The sequence below is a fragment of the Pantherophis guttatus genome, chromosome 2, assembly GCF_059756535.1.
Source record: "Pantherophis guttatus breed Tessera chromosome 2, ASM5975653v1, whole genome shotgun sequence".
Taxonomy (NCBI): domain Eukaryota; kingdom Metazoa; phylum Chordata; class Lepidosauria; order Squamata; family Colubridae; genus Pantherophis; species Pantherophis guttatus.
The window spans coordinates 21,232,332-21,252,688 of NC_142064.1; the positions used below are offsets into that span (position 1 = coordinate 21,232,332).

General features: G+C 37.3%; 1 protein-coding gene across 7 annotated transcripts in view; it reads left to right on the forward strand.

Moving 5' to 3' along the window:
* SPEF2 (sperm flagellar and cilia associated 2) overlaps positions 1–20,357 on the forward strand; it is a 116,379-nt gene that overhangs the window by 15,865 nt on the left and 80,157 nt on the right. For 6 of the 7 annotated variants that reach the window (XM_087888208.1, XM_087888212.1, XM_087888210.1 and 3 more), the window contains exons 6-10: positions 1,605–1,681; positions 4,190–4,385; positions 5,244–5,432; positions 7,935–8,122; positions 10,945–11,113. In XM_087888208.1, the coding sequence (XP_087744334.1) occupies positions 1,605–1,681; positions 4,190–4,385; positions 5,244–5,432; positions 7,935–8,122; positions 10,945–11,113 (819 nt within the window). Of the gene's footprint in view, positions 1–1,604; positions 1,682–4,189; positions 4,386–5,243; positions 5,433–7,934; positions 8,123–10,944; positions 11,263–20,357 lie in introns of those variants that run through there. The other variant, XM_034442406.2, reaches the window with a different exon arrangement.

Genomic DNA, 20,357 nt, shown 5'->3' on the forward strand with positions numbered 1-20,357 from the left:
CTAAAAGTAATGGCTCCAGATATCTTATGGGTAAGTAATCAGCAGGCCACATAGACCCCTCACCGCTGTATTTATGGTCCTTAGAATCATAAAGGTTGAATTTTTCAGACTTTTTTGGGGAGTTGGATAGATTTTGAGGCAAAATATACCTTAAACCAGGGGTCAGCAACCTACGGCTCTGGAGCCGCATGTGACTCTTTCACCCCTCTGCTGCGATTCCCTGTCACTCAAAATATGCGTCACAACCGCCAATGTGCAACACCCGCCGGCACGCAATTTATTGAGCTTTTCAACCCCCGGTAGGCCAACCATGTATAAATCAAAAAAAGGAAAAGTTTCAGAAGAAAACAGAACGTTTGATTCAACTTCATATGCTAGTTTTGTGGCCAGTCAAGAAATAGTTAGGCACAGGAAGGGTTTTGTGGCTCCCGGTGTTTTCTTTCCTGTGGGAAACAGGTCCAAATGGCTCTTTGAGTGTTTAAGATTGCAGACCCCTGCCTTAAACCTTGCAGAGGCAGTCATTTTGTTGCTTAATACCACTTAATCCCAAACAACAAACGTATACTTCCAAAAATGTATCCCTGTTCAGCAATGTCACATTAATAATTTTGTCCCGTGAAGATCCTGGTTAGATCTAGACTGCACATAGACTGAAAAAGTTTTTTACAATTTACTTGTACTGCCATGTTAAAATCCAATGCAAACCTGCTATCTTTCCTTTCCTTTTCCATTTCCCTTTCCATTTCCTTCAGAAATGTTTTGAGGATAAAATGCACTGTTCCTAAGACAGCAGAACAAACATAGTCCTCTGATTTTTCAATGTAATATATATGACAGAACTCATATTATTTGGGTGAACATACCATCTTTTATTGTATTCACTTGTTTTAATGAGATATCATTGAGATAATGTATGGATATTCTTATCTGAAACTGTTGTGTTCCTGTTTGCCCTGCCGGCACTGCATTTGTTAGGGAAAAAAGCTGCTCTTGGAAGCAAAAATTTCAGCGTATGGAGTATAAAAGTGAGCATATAAAAATAGGTGGGGCTTCAATCATGCAACTGCAGCCACCATCTTGCTTTTTGTAATCTCCCCAATGGACACTCCTGGTGTGGGGAAAAAGTGGTAAAGATCTCAAGTTCTTGAATCTTTTCTGTTCAGGAACAAGAGTTGGGGGGATATTGTAAACTCTTAATAATTAAACATATTTCAGTTAACCATTGTTCATTGTTCCATTTGTTTATCTAGCTATTGTTTTATTTGCTTATTTCACTTGTTTCCTTAAATATGAATAGTAATTAATTGGTGCAATACAAATGAAACCGATGTATTTACATTTTCTTTGGTTCTCATCTAATCACTTAAAAGTTTGCAATACTGTCAGACTTATACAGCGCATGGATGACATAACTTAATGAAGCTCTGATGCACTTCACTAAGCTTACTGGCACAACCCCATATTTTTGTTTAGCAAACACCTTGAACAGTGGAAATCCCATGGCGCAGTGCACTTGTGCTTTGAACATCTTGTTAATTTGTAATGGGATGCAATAAGGAATTAAATAGAAGGAAATGAATTAAAATATGCTTACTTTTTTCTAGACCACATACACTGAAATTAGGAACTTCGAAAAACAAATGAGGAAAGAGGCTGTTGTACCTGCCAAACTCACAGAGAGGTAACGTTACTTCTAGTAAATTTTGCTCTCTTTTTCTGCTGGACTGTGTGGGAATAGAAACACCCTTCCTGTTCTGACCCAGCCTTAGTAGAAGCAAGAAACAGACTCCTTGTCAAGAAAAAAACCCTCTTTATTTACCTCTTGTGAGTTAATTGCATTCACCCACTGAAAAGTCCAGGCAATAGTCGTTCAAAGAGTTAACTGCAGTAACAGACCTTATCAATTCCTTGCAATAATTGTAAGGCTGTGAGCTCCCAGCGGAAAGGCTACAAATTAAGTTCTGGCAAGCAGTCTTTGTGGCACAAAACACAATGAGCCAAAATCTTCAGAACTACAAACTGTTGTCTCCTACATCAACCACTCCCCTTTCCTTCTATTTATTCCCAAACCAGGGAAAGGCCATTCAGCGTCCACGTGTGCTTTGCTTCCCGAGTCAACTTATTGTCCTCCGTTGTTCCCCTCTCCTAACTGCTTTACACATACGTGCATCTGGAACAGGCCCCAGCTGTTCTTCCTCCTCACTCATATCACCCTCCAAAGACAGTTGCTTCTCCGGTGGCTGGGAAATGTCAGACGGTCCTGGCTCTTTCTCTGCGTCCAACACGAAGCATCCATCAGAGCCTTCCCCAGACTCCAGAACTGGCCCAATTTCCTCCCCAACCTCCTCATTGTCTGAGTCTGCTGGCAGCTGGCAGACCACAACACTTACGTTTGCCAAACATCCTATTAATAAGCTTTTGTTTCAGTCACACAAGTGGTTAAATATACTGTATTTGTACTACTGTACTGACATAAAGCTGCTGGATAGATATGCATAATTTCATTTTTCACTGGGAATACTTTATATCTTTCCACGCAGTTGAAATGTCAGCATATACTTCATTCATCAGCTATTTTACTACCAATAACTTGGCCTCGTCCAGTCATCTCTAATGCAATATAAATCTTGTCCTTATTAGTATTATTTTGGCACAACAAAAGTTGGACAACAGTAGAAGAAGCCATAAATTGCTACTGGAGAAATGCTGATTGTCTCATGGGGGTGAAGAGTAAGGCATAACATTTCAGTTAACATTTTGGAGAGAACTGACTTCGATAACTAGATTATGGAAAATCTTAAATTACTCTGGGTCACTTAATACTACAAAATGCACAGGGAAGAAATGATGTTGAGGACATCGTTAGTAGTTTCATTCTTCTCCCATGACTCTACTTATACGTAATATGGCCTGACAGTTTTGTTTTTACAAATATGTTTATCCCAAAAGTAGAATTCATGAGATCACTGCCAAAATATGCAGTCTTAATAGGAGAGCAGTCTGGTGATATTTAACTTGTTATCCTCAGTTTGGTACAGAAAAGAGAAGACTGTTGAAAGGAAGGAGCCCACAAAGCTCTCAAAAGTAGAGCTACTTTGGGACACACAAGTTGTTTCTCTTTTACTGTTTTTCTTCTGTTTCCTATCTTCCATCAGATCTTTTCCCCAGCACTGCTATAGATAATGGGATGATCCAAATTAGGACCATGAGATTATGGGTTAAAGGAATTAAGTCATTAAGTCTTAATTCAGATTGGGGCTTCATTGCTTGATCGTTGCCATGAAAACTAGTTTTAGAATTAAAGGCGGGGTGGATTTTGTTTTTTGTTTTGTTTTGTTTTTGTTTTTGTTTTTGTGAGAGCCAGTGATAGCTGTGGGAAAGATATAAATCAGGACAGTGAAGAATGCATAGGATTATCTCCTGTTCAAGAAATGGCCAGGTTATCTGCAAAAAAATGGAAAAAGGATTCCAAAGCCATCCTATTCTTTGATACTTTGAAGTATATATAGGTAGTCCTTAATTTATGACTAGTCACTTAGCGATCAGTCGAAGTTATAAAACACCTGCCCACCCAAAAAAGTATGTACAACCAGTTTGTAAAGTTCTGAGGCTGCCCTCCCCCCAAGATCATTTGACTGCATTTTGGGCACATAGCCAAAACGGTGGCTGTTTGCAGCATTTGGCAGTCAAATGGCCACAATTTATATTTTTGCAAGAAATTGGTCTTTATTTCTGGTTTCCCACAAAAATCATAATGAATAATGGGTTCGCTTAACAACTGCCATAGAAAAGTTCATAAAAATGGGTCTGGTCATGTGGTTACCTGCTTTATGACTGTTACAATTTAGTGACTGTAATTGCCAGACTCAGTTACAGATGTAAGTCGAGGCCTATTTGTATGTGCATTGATGGTGTTGTAAAAATTCTAGTATAATATAAAATATAGTGTGTGTATATATATATATATATATATATATATATATATATATATATATATATATATATATATATATATATATATATATATATATACACACACACACACACACATATATATATATATATATATATATATATATATATTAGTAATAATAATATAATACAATATAAAGCAACAGATAAGAAGCCATTTCTTTAATTCTTTGTGTAAAGCCTGTTAACACCAGATGCCCCCCTATTATTTTCTTAGCATGATGAATGCAATAAAGCAAGAACTAGCTACGGCAAAACCAGTCATTACTGACCTACTGAACACCTACTCGGATGATGAATATATTAGGAAAATTCAGAAACGTCTTGAGGAGGATACCTTTGCTCGAGAACAACGGGAGAAGAGAAGGAGAAAGATGTTAAGGGAGCAACTCATAGCTCATGAAACACAAGAAGTGAGTTAGATACGCTGCCTTCTGATTTTTTTAGATGAGGCATTGATACTGTTGTGAATTAACCAGTTTGAAAAGACATGAAAAGTAAAAGCTATTATGAAACCTGTTTGGAGATTGAAGTAAATTGTATCTTTACTAGTGAAAATAATCAGCACATTTTTTGATTTTTGGATCAGACTTTAATGTTAAGCATAGTGGTAGATTTTTAAAAACTAGCATAATATGAAAAGTATAAAGTCTGGAACTGTAAAAAAAACTAAAAATGAAAGACAGGTCAAATTCTTCAAATTTAAAAATAAAGCATCTTGATAGGTGAAACCCTGGTTTTATGAGTGCATCAGGACTGTTGAGACTAAGAATTGCTGATGGCCAATCATCCATTTTTACTAGTACCTTTAGCAATATATTTATGTATGCATGTATTTATTTAATTGTTGAATTTATATTGGCGCCTATTTGCACATGGCGACTCAAGGCAGTTTACAGAATATAAAGCTCCATTGAATTGCACCCAGAAGCAAATCAGCAGCCAATGCAGCTCCCACAGGACAGGTGATACATGTGCACACCGAGGTCTGCACAAAACCATGTGGGCCGAATGGTCCTTTATCCACAAGCCTTTGAAATAAACTGAAGCTAATTAACGCCACAAGAGGGCAATTGATGATTCTATGCCACTTGTTTCATGTTTACCTGAAAATAAATTCCTTTCCCAAAAGATCACTTGAACTGATACGGCTGAGAGAAAACGACCAACCAGCAGGCTTTGTGCCTGAAGTGGGACTACACTTAAGATCTCTCAGTTTCTAGCAAAAGCTGTACATTACATCGCTATTATTGGTTTCTTTATTATTTTAGGAGGCCTATAGAGAAGAGCAGCTTATCAACCGACTTATGAGACAGTCCCAGCAAGAGCGGAGAATAGCTGTTCAACTTATGCATGTGAGGCATGAGAAAGAAGTCCTGTGGCAAAACAGAATTTACAGAGAAAAGCAGTTTGAGGAAAGACGCCTCAAAGAATTTCAAGAAGCTCTTGATAGGGAGGAGGTAGATATTCATTATTGTCATTTTTGTTACTGTATTTTTCTCTTTTGCATTTCCTTCCCTAAATGTCTATGGAGATTCTCAGTCATCCAGGTCATGGTTCTCCCAAAGGTGCTTTTTCAAGAGGTAACTAGACTTCCTGGTTTTTCTTTGAAGACGTTTTGCTTCTCATCCAAGAAGCTTCTTCAGAAAAGACATTTACCTCCCTAAGTGGCAAAACCATCAGAGAATGTGATTATGTGACCATGGGACATTGCAAATGGCTATATATGTGGCCATGTTGCCAAGTACCCAAAGTTCAGTCATGTGACGATGGGCAGGCAACCATCAGAACTTCAAAGGGTCTATAAAAACTTCAAACAGTTATAAGTTGAGGTCTTCCTCTAAACCCCAACAGTTTTATTTTTTGATTTTTAAATCTCTCTAGCATGCATTGACTTCTCTTGAAGAAATGCGGGGTCCATTATTGGTCAACAGCCTCAAGAAACACATCATTGGGGGTGGGGGGAAGGGAGAAGCAAACTTATTGCTTTTTAAGTTCAGTCAAGTTTATTCCCAGGAGCTGAAACTCAGCATCAGACTTTCAATATTCCTGTGTCTATATTAATACTACTGAACCTGGGCTGCAAAAATAGCCCAAGGAATGAAGTATAAGTAGTATGAGAAGATTGCTAGACAGTGTCTGTGAAGTTATTCTTCCATTCTTCTGGAAAAAGTTAGCTTTTTCATCCTTCAAAAGAGGTTGAAAAATTTGATCAACAGTGTTCACCAAAGATTCAGTTCCACATGCAGGTAGTCCTTGACTTATGACTACAATTGAGCCCAAAATTTCTGTTGTTGAGTGAGACATTTGTTAAGTGAACTTTGCCCCATGACCTTTCTTGCCACAGTTGTTAAGTGAATCACTGCAGTCAATAAGTTAGTAACATGGTTGTTAAGTGAATCTGGCTTCTCCATTCACTTTGTCAGAAAAAGCTGATCACATGGCCCAGGACGTCATAAATATGAACTAAGTTAATAACAAGGTTGTTAAGTGAATCTGGCTTCACTTAATTGATTTTGCTTGTCAAAAGGTTGCAAATGATGATCACATGACCTTGGGACACAGTAACCATCATAAGTATGCCAAGCATTGGAATTTTGATCACATGTTCATGGGGCTGCTACAAAGGTCGTAACTGAAAAATCATAAGCCACTTTTTTCAGTGCCATTTTAATTTTGAACAGTCGCTAAATGAACTGTTGTAAGTCGAGGACTACCTGTATGTAGTTGTAATACAGTGCAATCCCGTATAAATGGTCCTTTTGAAGCCACCAGAACTTTATTTTGAAATGATAGGAATATCCACTAGAGGCCACAATTCTCTTGTGTGCCAGAGAGCTTATAGGAAGCTATAGAATCAGAAGGTTGTGTCTTCATTTAGGTTCTTACATTTATTGTATATTTAAGGAGCTCAAATCAAAGAATTAACAGAATAACAGTCGACTGATCATCATGTTCTTCTGCCACCTGATATAGTTAGCAGAATTCTAACTTTAGTAACAATGGAATAAATGGGTTAACACACTGGTTGAACAATGTATTTTGTGAAAGGGAGATGATTAGTGGACGAAAGTCCAGTCCGAGAACATTTTGAGGCTTGCCTGGTCCAGTCTTTTCAGAGAATGAAAATAGTTCATACCTTGCTTTGCGCAGACACATTGGTTTGCAAGATACAAATTTGATGGTATGTCCCTCTTCTCCAGATTCTTCTTGTATGTTCATGTATATCTGATGGACTGCACTGATTGCTTTCCTTGCTGTTACAAAACAGAACCAGTAGTGCCTGGCAGGTTTCTTAAAGAGATCTACTGCTGGGGATCTGTCTTGCATCATACTTAGCTATTAAATAAGCAAAATAAATGCTTATAGTTGGTATCCATGGCAGGTGTGGGTTGAGCGGCAAATGAAAAAATGGATATGCAATGTATTCTCAACGCCCTTTTTATGTGCACCATGATGTTCCACACATATGTATAAGGAGCAAAGCTTATGTTGCAACCTTTGTTTTGACCATGATATCATCAGATTCTGAAGATGTTCCAATGCTTAATCAAATGCTACAGGTGTTCAGGTGGATATTAAATCAGTATCAGTGTTTAATTTGGAGATGATATAATCTATTTCTGAAACAATATCTTTTGCTACAGCTGTGTAGTGCTTTAATTCTAATTCCAAAAAGACAGTGGGGCACAAACATAGTATGTGTTCGCCTTCTTTAAAACACTGATATCCTTTCCCAGAGTCCTTTTTCAACTTTCGCATGATCCTAAGAAAAAATATTGCTCTAAAATCCTTGACTTCTCAAGATGACATTCCTTCACAAGACCATTTATATAAGAATTTATTTATCTGGACTATTAATAATGACCGCAAAGTTTAGATAATGAGCTTTGATGCTACATTTCACTTCTTGTCTTATCAATTTGAGGAAATTGACCAGTTTTTTCCCCATCTCCTTTTAGGCTCTTGCAAAACAAGAAAAAATTGAACTTGCAGAACAGGCCCTTAGAGAAAAACAACTGCATGCAAAACTTGCTGCTGAAAGAGCTGAGGCTCGCTATAAGAAGCATTACGAAATTTGCTGGGAGGTGGTTGAACAAATCATTGATTTAGCAACTAAAATAGGAGAATATAGAACACTGACAAATAAGTAAGTCCCTAATATATACAATTTTGTTTTTTGTTTGTTTTGGTTTTGTATTCCCTTTTGGCTATGTTGGGAAAGTGAGCAATACAGAAATATACAGAAATTGATCCTCAGGCATCTAGATGAGAAAACAGCAATGAAGCCCGAGTAAAATTTGCCTTGAGAACTCAATATATAGGAAGAAATTGCTGAGATCTGTTGAGGTGTCCTCTACAACCCGCCCAGTATGAGCTCACCATGTGGAATTTAAGAAAAACCAATTTCAGATGAATCCACTAGTTATAAAATGTCTTTTTGTCCTGGCATCAAGGTGGCATCCTCCTTGGTTTAATTTTATTTCATCACCTTGTAAAAATCTAGTGATTGATCTATCCTTTGGGGCGAGGGAAAGCAGTCGTGCCTCATAGTTTTCCTTAAGTTGTTTCTGTTGATATTACTTATTAAAATCCATTCTAATGGAATGCTGTCAACTGAGTTATAAACATTTAATTAAACAAGCTATAGGAAAATTAAAGAATGAACTCTAACTTGAGTTTCCTTTGGTTGATACCCATTAGAGTGGTGAACTCCATTTCTCAGCATTTCCTGCCACCAAAATGGGTATTGTGTGTTTACATAACCTGCAGCTCCATATAAGTTTCATAACTTAAAGCAATGCTTCTCAGTCTTGGTCACTTGCAGATATTGCAGATATGTGGAACTTTGGCTGCTTGAAGAAGCATGCTGGGTGGGGACTTCTGAGATATCTTCAAGTGGCCAAGATAGAGAAACACTGCCTTAAAAATATCTACTATACAGATCTGTTCAAAATATTTTTGTGCTACCTATCAGTTTGAAAAGTTGAGAATGAGGTATTTTTAACTTATGCAATTAATGCTCAGAATAACATTAGTAAAATATAAACAATACCAGATAAAGAACATTTAGTTGTATAGTTGTTTTTCTGATAAGACTATTGTGTGTGTGTATATATATATATACACGTATACCTATCTACTGTTAGATATGTTATGCTGAGATATACTCAACAGATTAATGCCTTATTTCAAATAATTACAAATTATATTTTCTTAGTAAAATAAAAATAGTTTCAGATAAGACCGTCTGTTTTTTTTTTTTTTTATCATTTTACTGATCAAATATTTCTGGTGAAATTCCCCCCATACACATATTCAGAATAGTGTCCCTTACATATAAAAAAAATAATTTACTTAAGTGAAAAATATTAAGATTAAACCTTGACAGATAGTATCCATGTCCATTTTAAAATGAAATCTCAGATCAGTTTGACTAATTGAGCTTAACTTGGATTGATCCAAATTTAGCAGTTGCTTCTTTTTGACACAACAAAAGTGGAAATATTCCTAGCCGGGGGCGGGGGGGGAATGAGAGGATGGATAAACACACACAATCGCGAGGTATCTCTTGCCTCTTCATTTTGCTTAGCATATTTATCTGGAAGAATGATGCCCTGAATTTCAGATTATCCTCCCTCCAGATAGAGTAGACTGATGCATCTTGTCCCTCTAAAGGCAAATATCTTGTGCAATATCCAGATTCCTGACTTATCAACTCAGCTGAAATCAGGTTTAGAGATTTTTTCCCCAGCCAAATATATGCAAGGTTCTTTCTCTATATACGAACGTGTAGGTAGGTATGTTATATATCTGCCAAGCCATGTTCCTAAACAGAGCCATGGTGGTGCAGCAGTTAGAGTGCAGTATTACAGCCTGATTCTGCCCACTGCCAGCAGTTGATCCTGACTAGCTCAAGGTTGACTCAGCCTTTCATCCTTCTAAAATGAGGACCCAAATTGTTGGTGGCAATATGCTGACCCTGTAAACTGCTTAGAGAGGGCTGTAAAGCACTATGAAGTGGTATATAAGTCTAAGTGCTATTGCTATTTCTAAACAGGAACAGAATAAAAAAAATAACAATTAATGATTGTTTAGATTAACATTAATTACCTATAAAAGAAAGAATCACAGTTACAAATTGTATCCATGTTTACATTTAGCAACCATTCTCACATACACAATAGCAATAGCTTATACTTAGATTTATAAGCTCCATGGTGCTTTACAGCACTCTCTGGGTGGTTTACAATGTCAACATATTGCACTCAACAATCTGGCTCCTCATTTTATTGACCTTTGGAAGGATGGAAGACTGAGTCAAACTCAAGTCCTGTCAGGATCAAACTCCAGGCTGTGGGCACAGTTTGCCTGTAATACTGCATTCTAACTACTGCATCACCAGGCTATTAACTATTACTAACCACAAGCAACTTTCAGGCACAATGCAAATCAGTTTACAGAAATACTGATACACACATCATTCTTTTCAGCAATAGCAAGAAAGAATAAAAAGGGGGTATGAAAGAGAAACAAAACTGAATTGAGATTCAGGTGAGGAAGAGAGGAAAGAAAAGAGAAAAAATCTTGTTTATACACTGTAAAAAGCATTAGAATTCACTAGGCAATCTGTCTTTCCCATAAAAGATATCATATGTTTTAGCAATGATTATTTGCAATCACTTCAATTTCCTGCCCATTTGTTTGTTTACAATAGTTTGAATATAAAATAATATCCCAAAACCCAGGTATACAACAACTCCCAAGTCAATTGGGGTAAAAACTGATCTTCCTAATGTGTAATTGAGCCATTTTGTCTGAATAGAATTTATCTGACAAAATTCATTATTTCTTCCTCTTTTCAGAGTTATTTTTTTGTGTTCCATATTTCATTTAACCATTGATTACTTTCGTTGATTAAAAGCATGTTCCCTTTGTACTAAATAGTTTTCTTTTTCTTGATTTCCACAGTTTAATTCCTGCAAAGCTAATGCGTGACTGGAAGGAACTCTTCTTAAAAGGAAAGCCAATTTATGAACAAGCTGACATCAGCGATTTGCCAGATGAGCCAACTCCAGAACAATTAGTAGAACTGGACAAAATTAATTTGCTAGATGAGAAAGATTATGATGAATATAAGGTACTCCCAACTGATACGGCCTAGTGGAAGAATATATAGCTCATAAAATCATTGTTCATGAACATCACATTTGTTTTGTGATTGATGCATAGGTTTCATATTAGCATAATAAGCATTTTGGCAGAATTAAATGTACTTTATACTCCGTTTTTCTAGGATTTGGCAATGCATTGATTTACTGCCCCTCTGGGTGTTTATCTGTCACAGTCCATTCCATTGCCCCTCATAAGCAATAACAATAACATGCAAGAGCTCCGAGGTTGTGATATTTTAACTTAAGTAGAAATTAAGTTGTAGTACATTACAGTGTGCTAGAAAATGCAAAGTAATACACAAAGCCTGATGTGAAATAAACACTGTCTGTCACTGAATGAGTAGTCTTCTTTCATTGGTATTTTCTAGTACAATTCTTGTTATTTTAAGATAAGTTCATTTCAGTATCTTTAGTTTTATAATAGGCAGTTCTCAGAATTAGTTATCATTATCTCTTTTTAGGTATCTTTGAAGAGGTAAGTATGTATTTAAATATAAATTCCTTCTCTCCCATTCCATTTTCAAAAGCAGACATGATTAAATAATTGAATTCTGAATATTTGCCTTTTTTGATTTCCTTTTATGCCTTATTTTCAGATTCCTCTATTTTCAGCTCAACTGCACGGAGAAAAAAGTATATTATTATTATTTAGCTTGGATTTGGATTTTTTTTTTCTATCAGCTTGTTTGAACTATCTTCATAAATAGCCTGTATGTTTATTTTTTATCTTGTTTGGGAAACCACATTTATATGTTCTTTTTGTACCCACATCCTGAACACAATTGGTACATTTTATTTTCATCAAGTTGTAAGCCTTAGAGTCTGTGCGGTCTTTTTGAATTAACACAAAACAATATAACTTCTTTCTTATTTCGGAAAGTGAAGGTTATTTCTTTGTTCATAGTACAGATTATATATTTTTTAAAAATATGCCATATTTTGTTCATTTAATGCAAACATCGGAGTTACAGTGATAAATTTCCAAGATGCTTCTGCGTTAATCTATTAGGATTACATTGCTCCAGTGAAATGAATAGGTATATTATACCTTTTCTCTTCAGAGTGATCTGTATATTATCAGTGTCTTAGAGTTGCTGGTTTCCTTCTATTAAAAAGTCTGAAGTTATCACCAGCATACCAATCATCTAAGCAGGAACCACATTAGTGCTGCCTGTATCAGAAAGATGCAGCAAAAAAAAAAAAAAAAAAATGAATTCATAGTAACATGGGTGCAGAAGGCACAGGAGCATGCCTTGTGAAAGTTGCAGCAGCATCAACTTATTTTTTTATTTTTATTTATTTTTTAATTTTATTTGATTTTTATACTGCCCTTCTCCAGCAGGACTGAGGGCGGTGAACAGCCAAGGTAAAAACATAGCATACAAAATTTAAAACAATTTAAAAAAGATATTAAATAGTTTTGGCCCACAATTTAAAAACTACAAGTAGTCCTTGACTTAACGACCACAATTGATCACAAAGTTTATGTTGCTAAGTGAAACATTTGTTAAGTGAGTTTTGCCCCATTTATGACTTTTCTTGCTACTCTTAAGTGAATCATAGAAATTGTTAAGTTAGTAACACAGTTGTTAAGTGAGTCTGGCTTCCCCATTGACTTTGCTTGTCAGAAGGTCACAAAGGCTGATCACATGACCCAGGACACTGCAACAGTCATAAATATGAAGTAGTTACCAAGCATCTGAATTTTGACCATGGGGAGGCTGCAACAGTCATAAATGTGCAAAACGGTTATAAGTCACTTTTTTCAGTGCTGTTGTAACTTTGAACGGTCACTAAATGAACAGTTGTAAGTCAAGGACTACCTGTGGTAACATATTCATCAAGTCTTTATATGTAGTGTATTTATACAGAAAGAGAAACGGGTCTGTGGATAGATAGCTTCTAAATTTCAAAACATTATTTGAAAGTGCTTGAATTATTTTTCTCAATGTAGCTCTGTAGTAGGACTATCTTACCTAGCTGCAAGAACCCAGGTGGCCACTAGATGACTGCACAGAATTATTGAAAAACCTGACTTTGCTTCTATTGGTCCAGATAACTGCAGCCCTACTTATAATCCATTTTTATTGATAAGGATATAAGTGCCTGATTAAATAATCATAGGCAATAAGTGGATTGGTTTCCAACAGAAGGTTGGCTTGTACGTATTCTGGACAGTTAATGTGGAACAGCTTCTTCCTATGAATGTATTAATGTTTTGACTAGACAAAAAATAATTGTGATTACTATGTGTAGTAATGATTATATCATGGTCAACTGCCCCAGTTATTTCTTGTATCAACCGTTTTTAAAAACATTCTCAGCCTAGAGGTTTCTGTGTTTGTTCAGGCCTGTAAGATTCTTCGTGTTTATTTAGCATTTTATCAATCCATAGTATTCCATAAAGGAAAGGGGGGAATTAATATAGTTGCAAATGTAAGGACATTGTTTATTGCAAATTTATTAAAGTGCACTTGGGGAAGAAAAAGAGGGAAGACATAAAAAAGGCACACCCCAAATTACAAAATTGGCTGTAATTTGATCATATAATCTTCAAACTTGGCAGTGCAAATGTTAACTACCATGGTTGAGGAAGGGAACACTTTGGAGAGAAAAGCATGCTTTTTTGTGTGTAGGAAGATCCAAATTAAATTTCTGGTATCTTTCAATAGAGCTCAGAAAATTCCCTATCTCAACTTCCCATAGAATCATTGTCAATATCATTTCTATATAGATGAACTAATGATCTGCACTGATGTAAGACAACTTCATATTCAGTATTTCTTTTCTCTGTAGCATTGTAGAGAATTCATTTAAGCACAAAAATAGAACTAAAATAAAAATGTGGTTTTGTGCAATTTGTAATCTTGATGCCACAGACTACTTGCTTGGACGTGTAATCTGGAAGAGTCAGAGCTTCCTTACTTCTAAAGCCAAAGTAATGGCAAAAACTGAAGAGAGATGAGGCTGTGTAAAAGTGCAAAGCAAGCAATCTTTGCATCGATAATCAGTTATATATTTTGCAAAGCTGATGTGGCTGCTTCACAAGCTGTTCCTAATGTCTTTACATACTTTGCAAAATGACTGCACAAGTGGCATGCTTTGTTTGTGCTCTTGCACATTCTTGAAGCACCTCAAACGTGCTTTTTCTCAGGAGGCAACTGGACTTTTTTTTTCTTTGAAGACGTTTCGCTTCTCATCCAAGAAGCTTCATCAGCTCAGGATAGTGGGGAATGGAAGGATTTATACTCCTTGCAGACAGCTGGTCATTTGCATTCTTTTATAGAGTCATTGAGGCCACTTGGAGGTTTATCTGTGTCCTCAAGTCACCTGAGTAGTGCAAATGGGTGTGGAGCCTTCTTGGCTGCAGGATGTTTTTCTGCCCTGTGTCCCTTCACTGTTGAAGACAGGCACAGGCTGTTGGGGATGAGTATGTGTTGCCTGCATCTCAAACTGGAGTGCAAATGGTTCCTGTAGCCTGCAGTTTTTCTGGAAATCTATTTGTACTCTCACACTATTGGAAGGGTTTTCATCCCAAAGTGCATAGCTAAAAGTCTGTGGAGATTCTCAGTCATCCAGGTCATGATAGCAATGGCAATAGCACTTATATACCGCTTTACAGTGCTTTACAGCCCTCTCTAAGCGGTTTACAAAGTCAGCATAATGCCCCCAACAATTTGGGTCCTCATCCTCAGAAGGACGGAAGGCTGAGTCAATCTTGAGCCTGGTGAGATTTGAACTGCCAAATTGCAGGCAGCTGGCAGTCAGCAGAAGTAGCCTGCAGTACTATACTCTAACCACTGCACCACTGTGGCTCATTGTCCCAAAGGGCAACCTTTTTGCAGTTTTTTAGGGGGAAACTGGACTTCCTTGTTTTTTCTTTGAAGACTTTTGGATGAGAAGCAAAACATCTTCAAAGAAAAATCTAGGAAGTCCAGTTGCCTCCTGAGAAAACACCTTTGGGACAACCATGACCTGGGTGACTGAGAATCTCCATAGACTCTCGAAGCACCAATTTCAAATGCTTTTCTGAGCCCTAAAAAGTGCTTACAGATAGTCCTCAACTTACAAGCGTTCATTTAGTGATCATTTGAAGTTACTGGAAAAAAGTGACTTATGATTTTTCACATGACCATTGCAGCATTCCTGTGGTCACATAATTAAAAATTCAGGTGCTTGGCAACTGATTCGTATTCATGACGGTTGCAGTGTCCCAGGGACATGTGATCACTTTTTTCAACTTCCTGATGAGCAAAATCAATCGGGAACCCAGCTTCACTTAACAACCACATTACTCATTTAACAACTGCAGCGATGCAATTAACAACTGTGGTAAGAAAGGTTAGGGTTAGACACCTTTGCATACAATTCAGAAGAGACAATGAAAAGCTAAGAAGGAAGCAAAAAGTCCAGAACACATTCTCTACGGCAACCAACACCCAGATCAGCAGGAATTAATACCATACACACAATCAATCAAAAAACACCCTAATCAAGGAACTACCAAGAAAAAGTCATATCCCCTTCAATACAGGCAGACAAGCTACTGTTTAAAACAGGGAGCAAACCCCACGCTCACTAGCAATTATGATGTTACCTAATTGGATAATGAAATATATGCAAGCAAACCACCAGACTCAGAGAGCATCAAGGACTTCACAATGACTGGAATGTCATGACCTTCTGTTTTCAAAGTGGTTTTTACCTTGAGATGTTTTTGCCTTTTTGGTTGCTGTTTTCAGTTTATTAGGCTATCTGAGGATATCTCAGATCAGGCTATCTGAGTTAATAATAAATAATAAGTTGGGTTCCAGCTAAGGTGTTTATTGACATTCTCAGCAAAATATAGTCAATTGATTTTCATGGCAATTTAGTGCATTAGACTTAATTTCAATCCAGTCTATGGATTCATCACCTGTAGAAATGATCCTGAAGAATCTCCTATAGTTTTTCTTCAGTAAATCCTACAGAAAACAACTTAGAAAATATAGTTCCAAACATCAATGGGCTACTGTTTCTTCATCCAGCAGACTTCTTGCTTATTTTCCAGCTGCCTGCATGCAATTACTTGTAATAACTTACATGCAATTTTTTAGTCATCTTTACTTACAGACTACAACAGTGTTTACTATAAATTCATAGTAGCTAATCTGATGTCTTCCAGACATTTGGAGTATATTTCCACAGTTCCTTGCTATTGGTATGCTGTTAAGGCTGGTAAGAGTTGAAATCAAAGGTCTAATAGACATAGGCTGTTGATATAATACTGGTAAATATAAGGTAAATATAATACTGGGTGAAATATATTCAGAAAATGTTGGGATAATCTTCAATGAAATTCACTTAGTACACTTAAAATATGCAAATTGTACACAACCCATCCTGCCTTTCTGCCCCTCATTGGCAAATGTAAGCATAGGCTGTTCATGTGATAGGTATTCATTTTAAAAAGCTGATTTTAACAGAATAACAATTGGAAGGGACTATGGAGGCAGGGGTGAAATCTAATTTATTTATTTATTTATTTATTTATTTCCCATTAAAATCCAATTTAAAATTTAAAACCGTTAAAATTAGGCTAGCCTGGCTTGCTGGAATAACAAATTCTTCAGGGCACAGCGGAAGGTGTACAAGTCCGGGATCCTCCGTATCTCCGGGGGCAGTTCGTTCCAGAGGGCAGGAGCCCCCACTGAGAAGGCTCTCCCCCGGGGGGTCGCCAGTCGACATTGTCTGACCGACGGCACCCCAAGGAGCCCTGCCCTGTGGGAGCGTACTGGCCAGTGTGAGGCTGTCGGTAGCAGAAGGCGGTCCTGTAAGTACCCAGGTCCTAAGCCATGGAGAGCTTTAAAGATGTTAATCAACACCTTGAATCGCACCCGGAAGACCACTGGGAGCCAATGCAGCTTACGCAGGAGAGGAGTTACATGGGAGTGCCCCGCCACTCCCATAATCACCCGCGCGGCCGCATTTTGGACCAGCTGGAGCCTCCGGATGCTCTTCAAGGGGAGCCCCATGTAGAGAGCATTGCAGTAGTCCAGTTGGGAAGTGACGAGGGCATGAGTGACCGTGTGCAGGGCGTCCTGATCCAGAAAGGGACGCAACTGGCGGATCAGGCGAACCTGATAAAAACCTGATACTTAATTTACTTACCAGTTTGGAAGGGCACACACCACGTGCATGCGTCACATGCACGGGCAGACCCTCTGCATTCGCAGAAGGTAAAAAACATTACTTCCTGGTTAAAACCAGGAAGTAACGATAACTGGGTGGGTGGGCGGAGCTTTGCGCCGCCATTGCTACCGGTTCTCCGAACCACCTGCCACAATCGCTACCGGATCGCACGATCCAGTCCGAACCGGGAGCATTTCATCCCTGCTTGGAGGTCTTCTAGTCCAACCCTTCTTCTCAGGCAGGAATCCCTACACCATTTTAGACAAATGGTTGTCCAATCTCTTTTTAAAAACTTCCAGTTTTGGAGCATCCACAACTTCTAGGTAGGGGCAGGAGGGAATTTTTGCCATATTATTGTCTATATTTATAGCCCAAAAGTGCTGCTTGCTATATTTTCAGTTGTGCATTCAGTCTTGAACTAAGAACAAGTATGGATGCGTCTTCCATAATGCTTAATTTTATTCAAGAGACATTGTTCCAATTCTTTATCAGCCTGACTATTTTCCCAGTCCTAACCAAGAGGATACTTAGTGAGTTTTCGAATCTATCACATGCTCACAGTTTGTTTTTAACAGCTTTGCAACATCGATGAGTGTTTTTAGATATATGAAACCTTAAACAATGTCACTGAATACTCCTCCCCTTCTTCCTGTCTCTTCATGCCTTCTCTTGGTTTGTTATTTGGCATTCATTATCTCAGTTTTTCTCAACCTTAGCAACTACAAGATGTGTGGACTTCAACTCCCAGAATTCACTAGCTGTCTGGAAAATTCTTGGAGTTGAAGTCCACACATCTTAAAGTTTCCAAGACTGAGAAACTCTACATGATCTGAAAAAAAGTAGAAAATTGTGTCTTAATAGAACCTAGAATATTTTCATCCAAGCTAATAGCTGGTTTGGAGCAGCAGATAAGGAGATGCACTTATTTCTAATTTATGAAATCTAGGGTTGTTTGTTTGAGCTCAACTATAATTCATGTTTCTTATTATGCAAGCTAAGAGTTGTAAGAAATAAAAAGTTCTTCCCCTTTATCCATGATTTTTTCCCATTGTGTACCTGGAGCCACTTCATAACTTGGTTAGAGTAGTGCATCATTTCTGTTTACATTCGAACTAGCAAATGTGGTTTGAATGTATTACTTTATGGTGAGAAAAAGTTACAACTGGTTTTTACTGTTAGATTTATTTTTTTTTAATTTGATTTATATGCCGCCCTTCTCCGAAGACTCAGGGCGGCTTACAATGTGCTCAGCAATAGCCTTCATCCTTTTGTATATTTTATACAAAGTCAGCTTATTGCCCCCACAACTGGGTCCTCAATTTACCTACCTTAGAAAGGATGGAAGGCTGAGTCAACCTTGAGCCTTGGCGAGATTCGAACCCTGCAGTAATTGCAGGCAGCTGGTCTTAATAACCAGCTTAATAACAGGGTGCCTTAAACCCCTGTACTACCAAGGCTATAGATTGGTGAGAACATTAAAAATGTATCTGTCCATTTTGAATGTAACAGCCAACTATGTTTTTCCTGAATCAGAGATTGACCTAGAGCTAAGCAGACTCACAAAACTTAAATCTATTCCTTCAATAATTATTTGGAAATGTACAAGAAACATCCAGACATATTTTTTGTTTTTTTTTTCATTTAACTAGTTCTGTTACTAAACAAAAAGTCAGATACTATATATGTATTCTGTGGTTTGGTGACATCAGTCAACACAATTTATATTGCAACTGGATTTAATTTGTTTTATGCAGCAAGCAATTATGTGCTGCCCAGAATTCAATAGAATACTTGATGTGGGATTACAGCAATGCAGAGTAATCTGTAGTTACTACTTCCTGTGATTTTGGAAACTGTATTTTTGTTGATGCTGCTTGAAACTGCATCTGCTTTTTTTGTAATTGCAACCATTTAGTTTGTAATTACTAGACCAAATCTTTTTCACAAGTACTAATACCAAGTCAAGTATCCTCAATCTTTAGCTGTGCATTTGATCTTTCATTTTCTGTTGTTTGAAGAGAGGAAAAACATTTGCTGTCTTCCAATCATCAAGCACCGCACCAGTATTTTACAAGTTTTGAAAGATTTTTGCCAGACCTATTAGTATCCAGTAGTAGCCTTGGAGATTTAACTAATTGAAAATAAAAACCTATTTCCCGAACATGATTTTATTATTGTTATTTTGGTCCTGCACTTTGCAATGTCTTGTTGAACATGGTTGGTTTTTTTTTCTTGGAGAAGACTGAATCAAACTAGGAGTTGAATAACTTTGTCTTTTTTATCTGTTGGTATATTGTTACATTCACTGAAGAGCTACTGTAAAACTTTGTTTTATTTTAAATAAATGTAACAGAACTTCTGTGGTGATTGTTCTTAGTATCCTTCAGCAATTTCAGTTCTTTAGACTGTAGATTTCCTGATGCTATTTATCCATCAATCCCTCCTTCCCTCCATTCATCCAAAGAAACTCTGAGAGGCCATAAAATTGAATTACAAATACAGTTAATCCTCGACTTACATGCATTTGTTTAGTGACATTCAAAATGGCATTGAGAAAAGCGACTTCTGACATGTTGTCACATTTATGACTGTTGCAGCGTCCCCATGGTCACGTGATCAAAATTTGGGTGTTTGGCAACTGGCATGTATTTATCACAACTGTAGCATCCTGAGGTCATGTGGTCACGATTTGTGACCTTCCTAGCCAAGTCTGACAAGCAAAGTCAATGAGTGAAGCCAGATTTGCTTAATGACCACATGATTCACTTAATAACTTTAGTGATTTATTCAACAACCATGGCAAGATCATAAAATGGGACACAACTCAAAACTACTGCCTTGCTTAGCTGTGGAAATGTTGGGCTCAATTTTGGCCATACATCAAGGACTATCTGTAGTCTTTGTTTAGGAACTGATTGTTTAGGAACTGTTCAAGTACAATAGTGATGAAAAAATAACTTGGCAACCACTCCTTGGATTTATGACCTTTTTAAGTCTGCAAAACAAAGAAAAGCTATAGTAAAATTACGTTTCACTTAG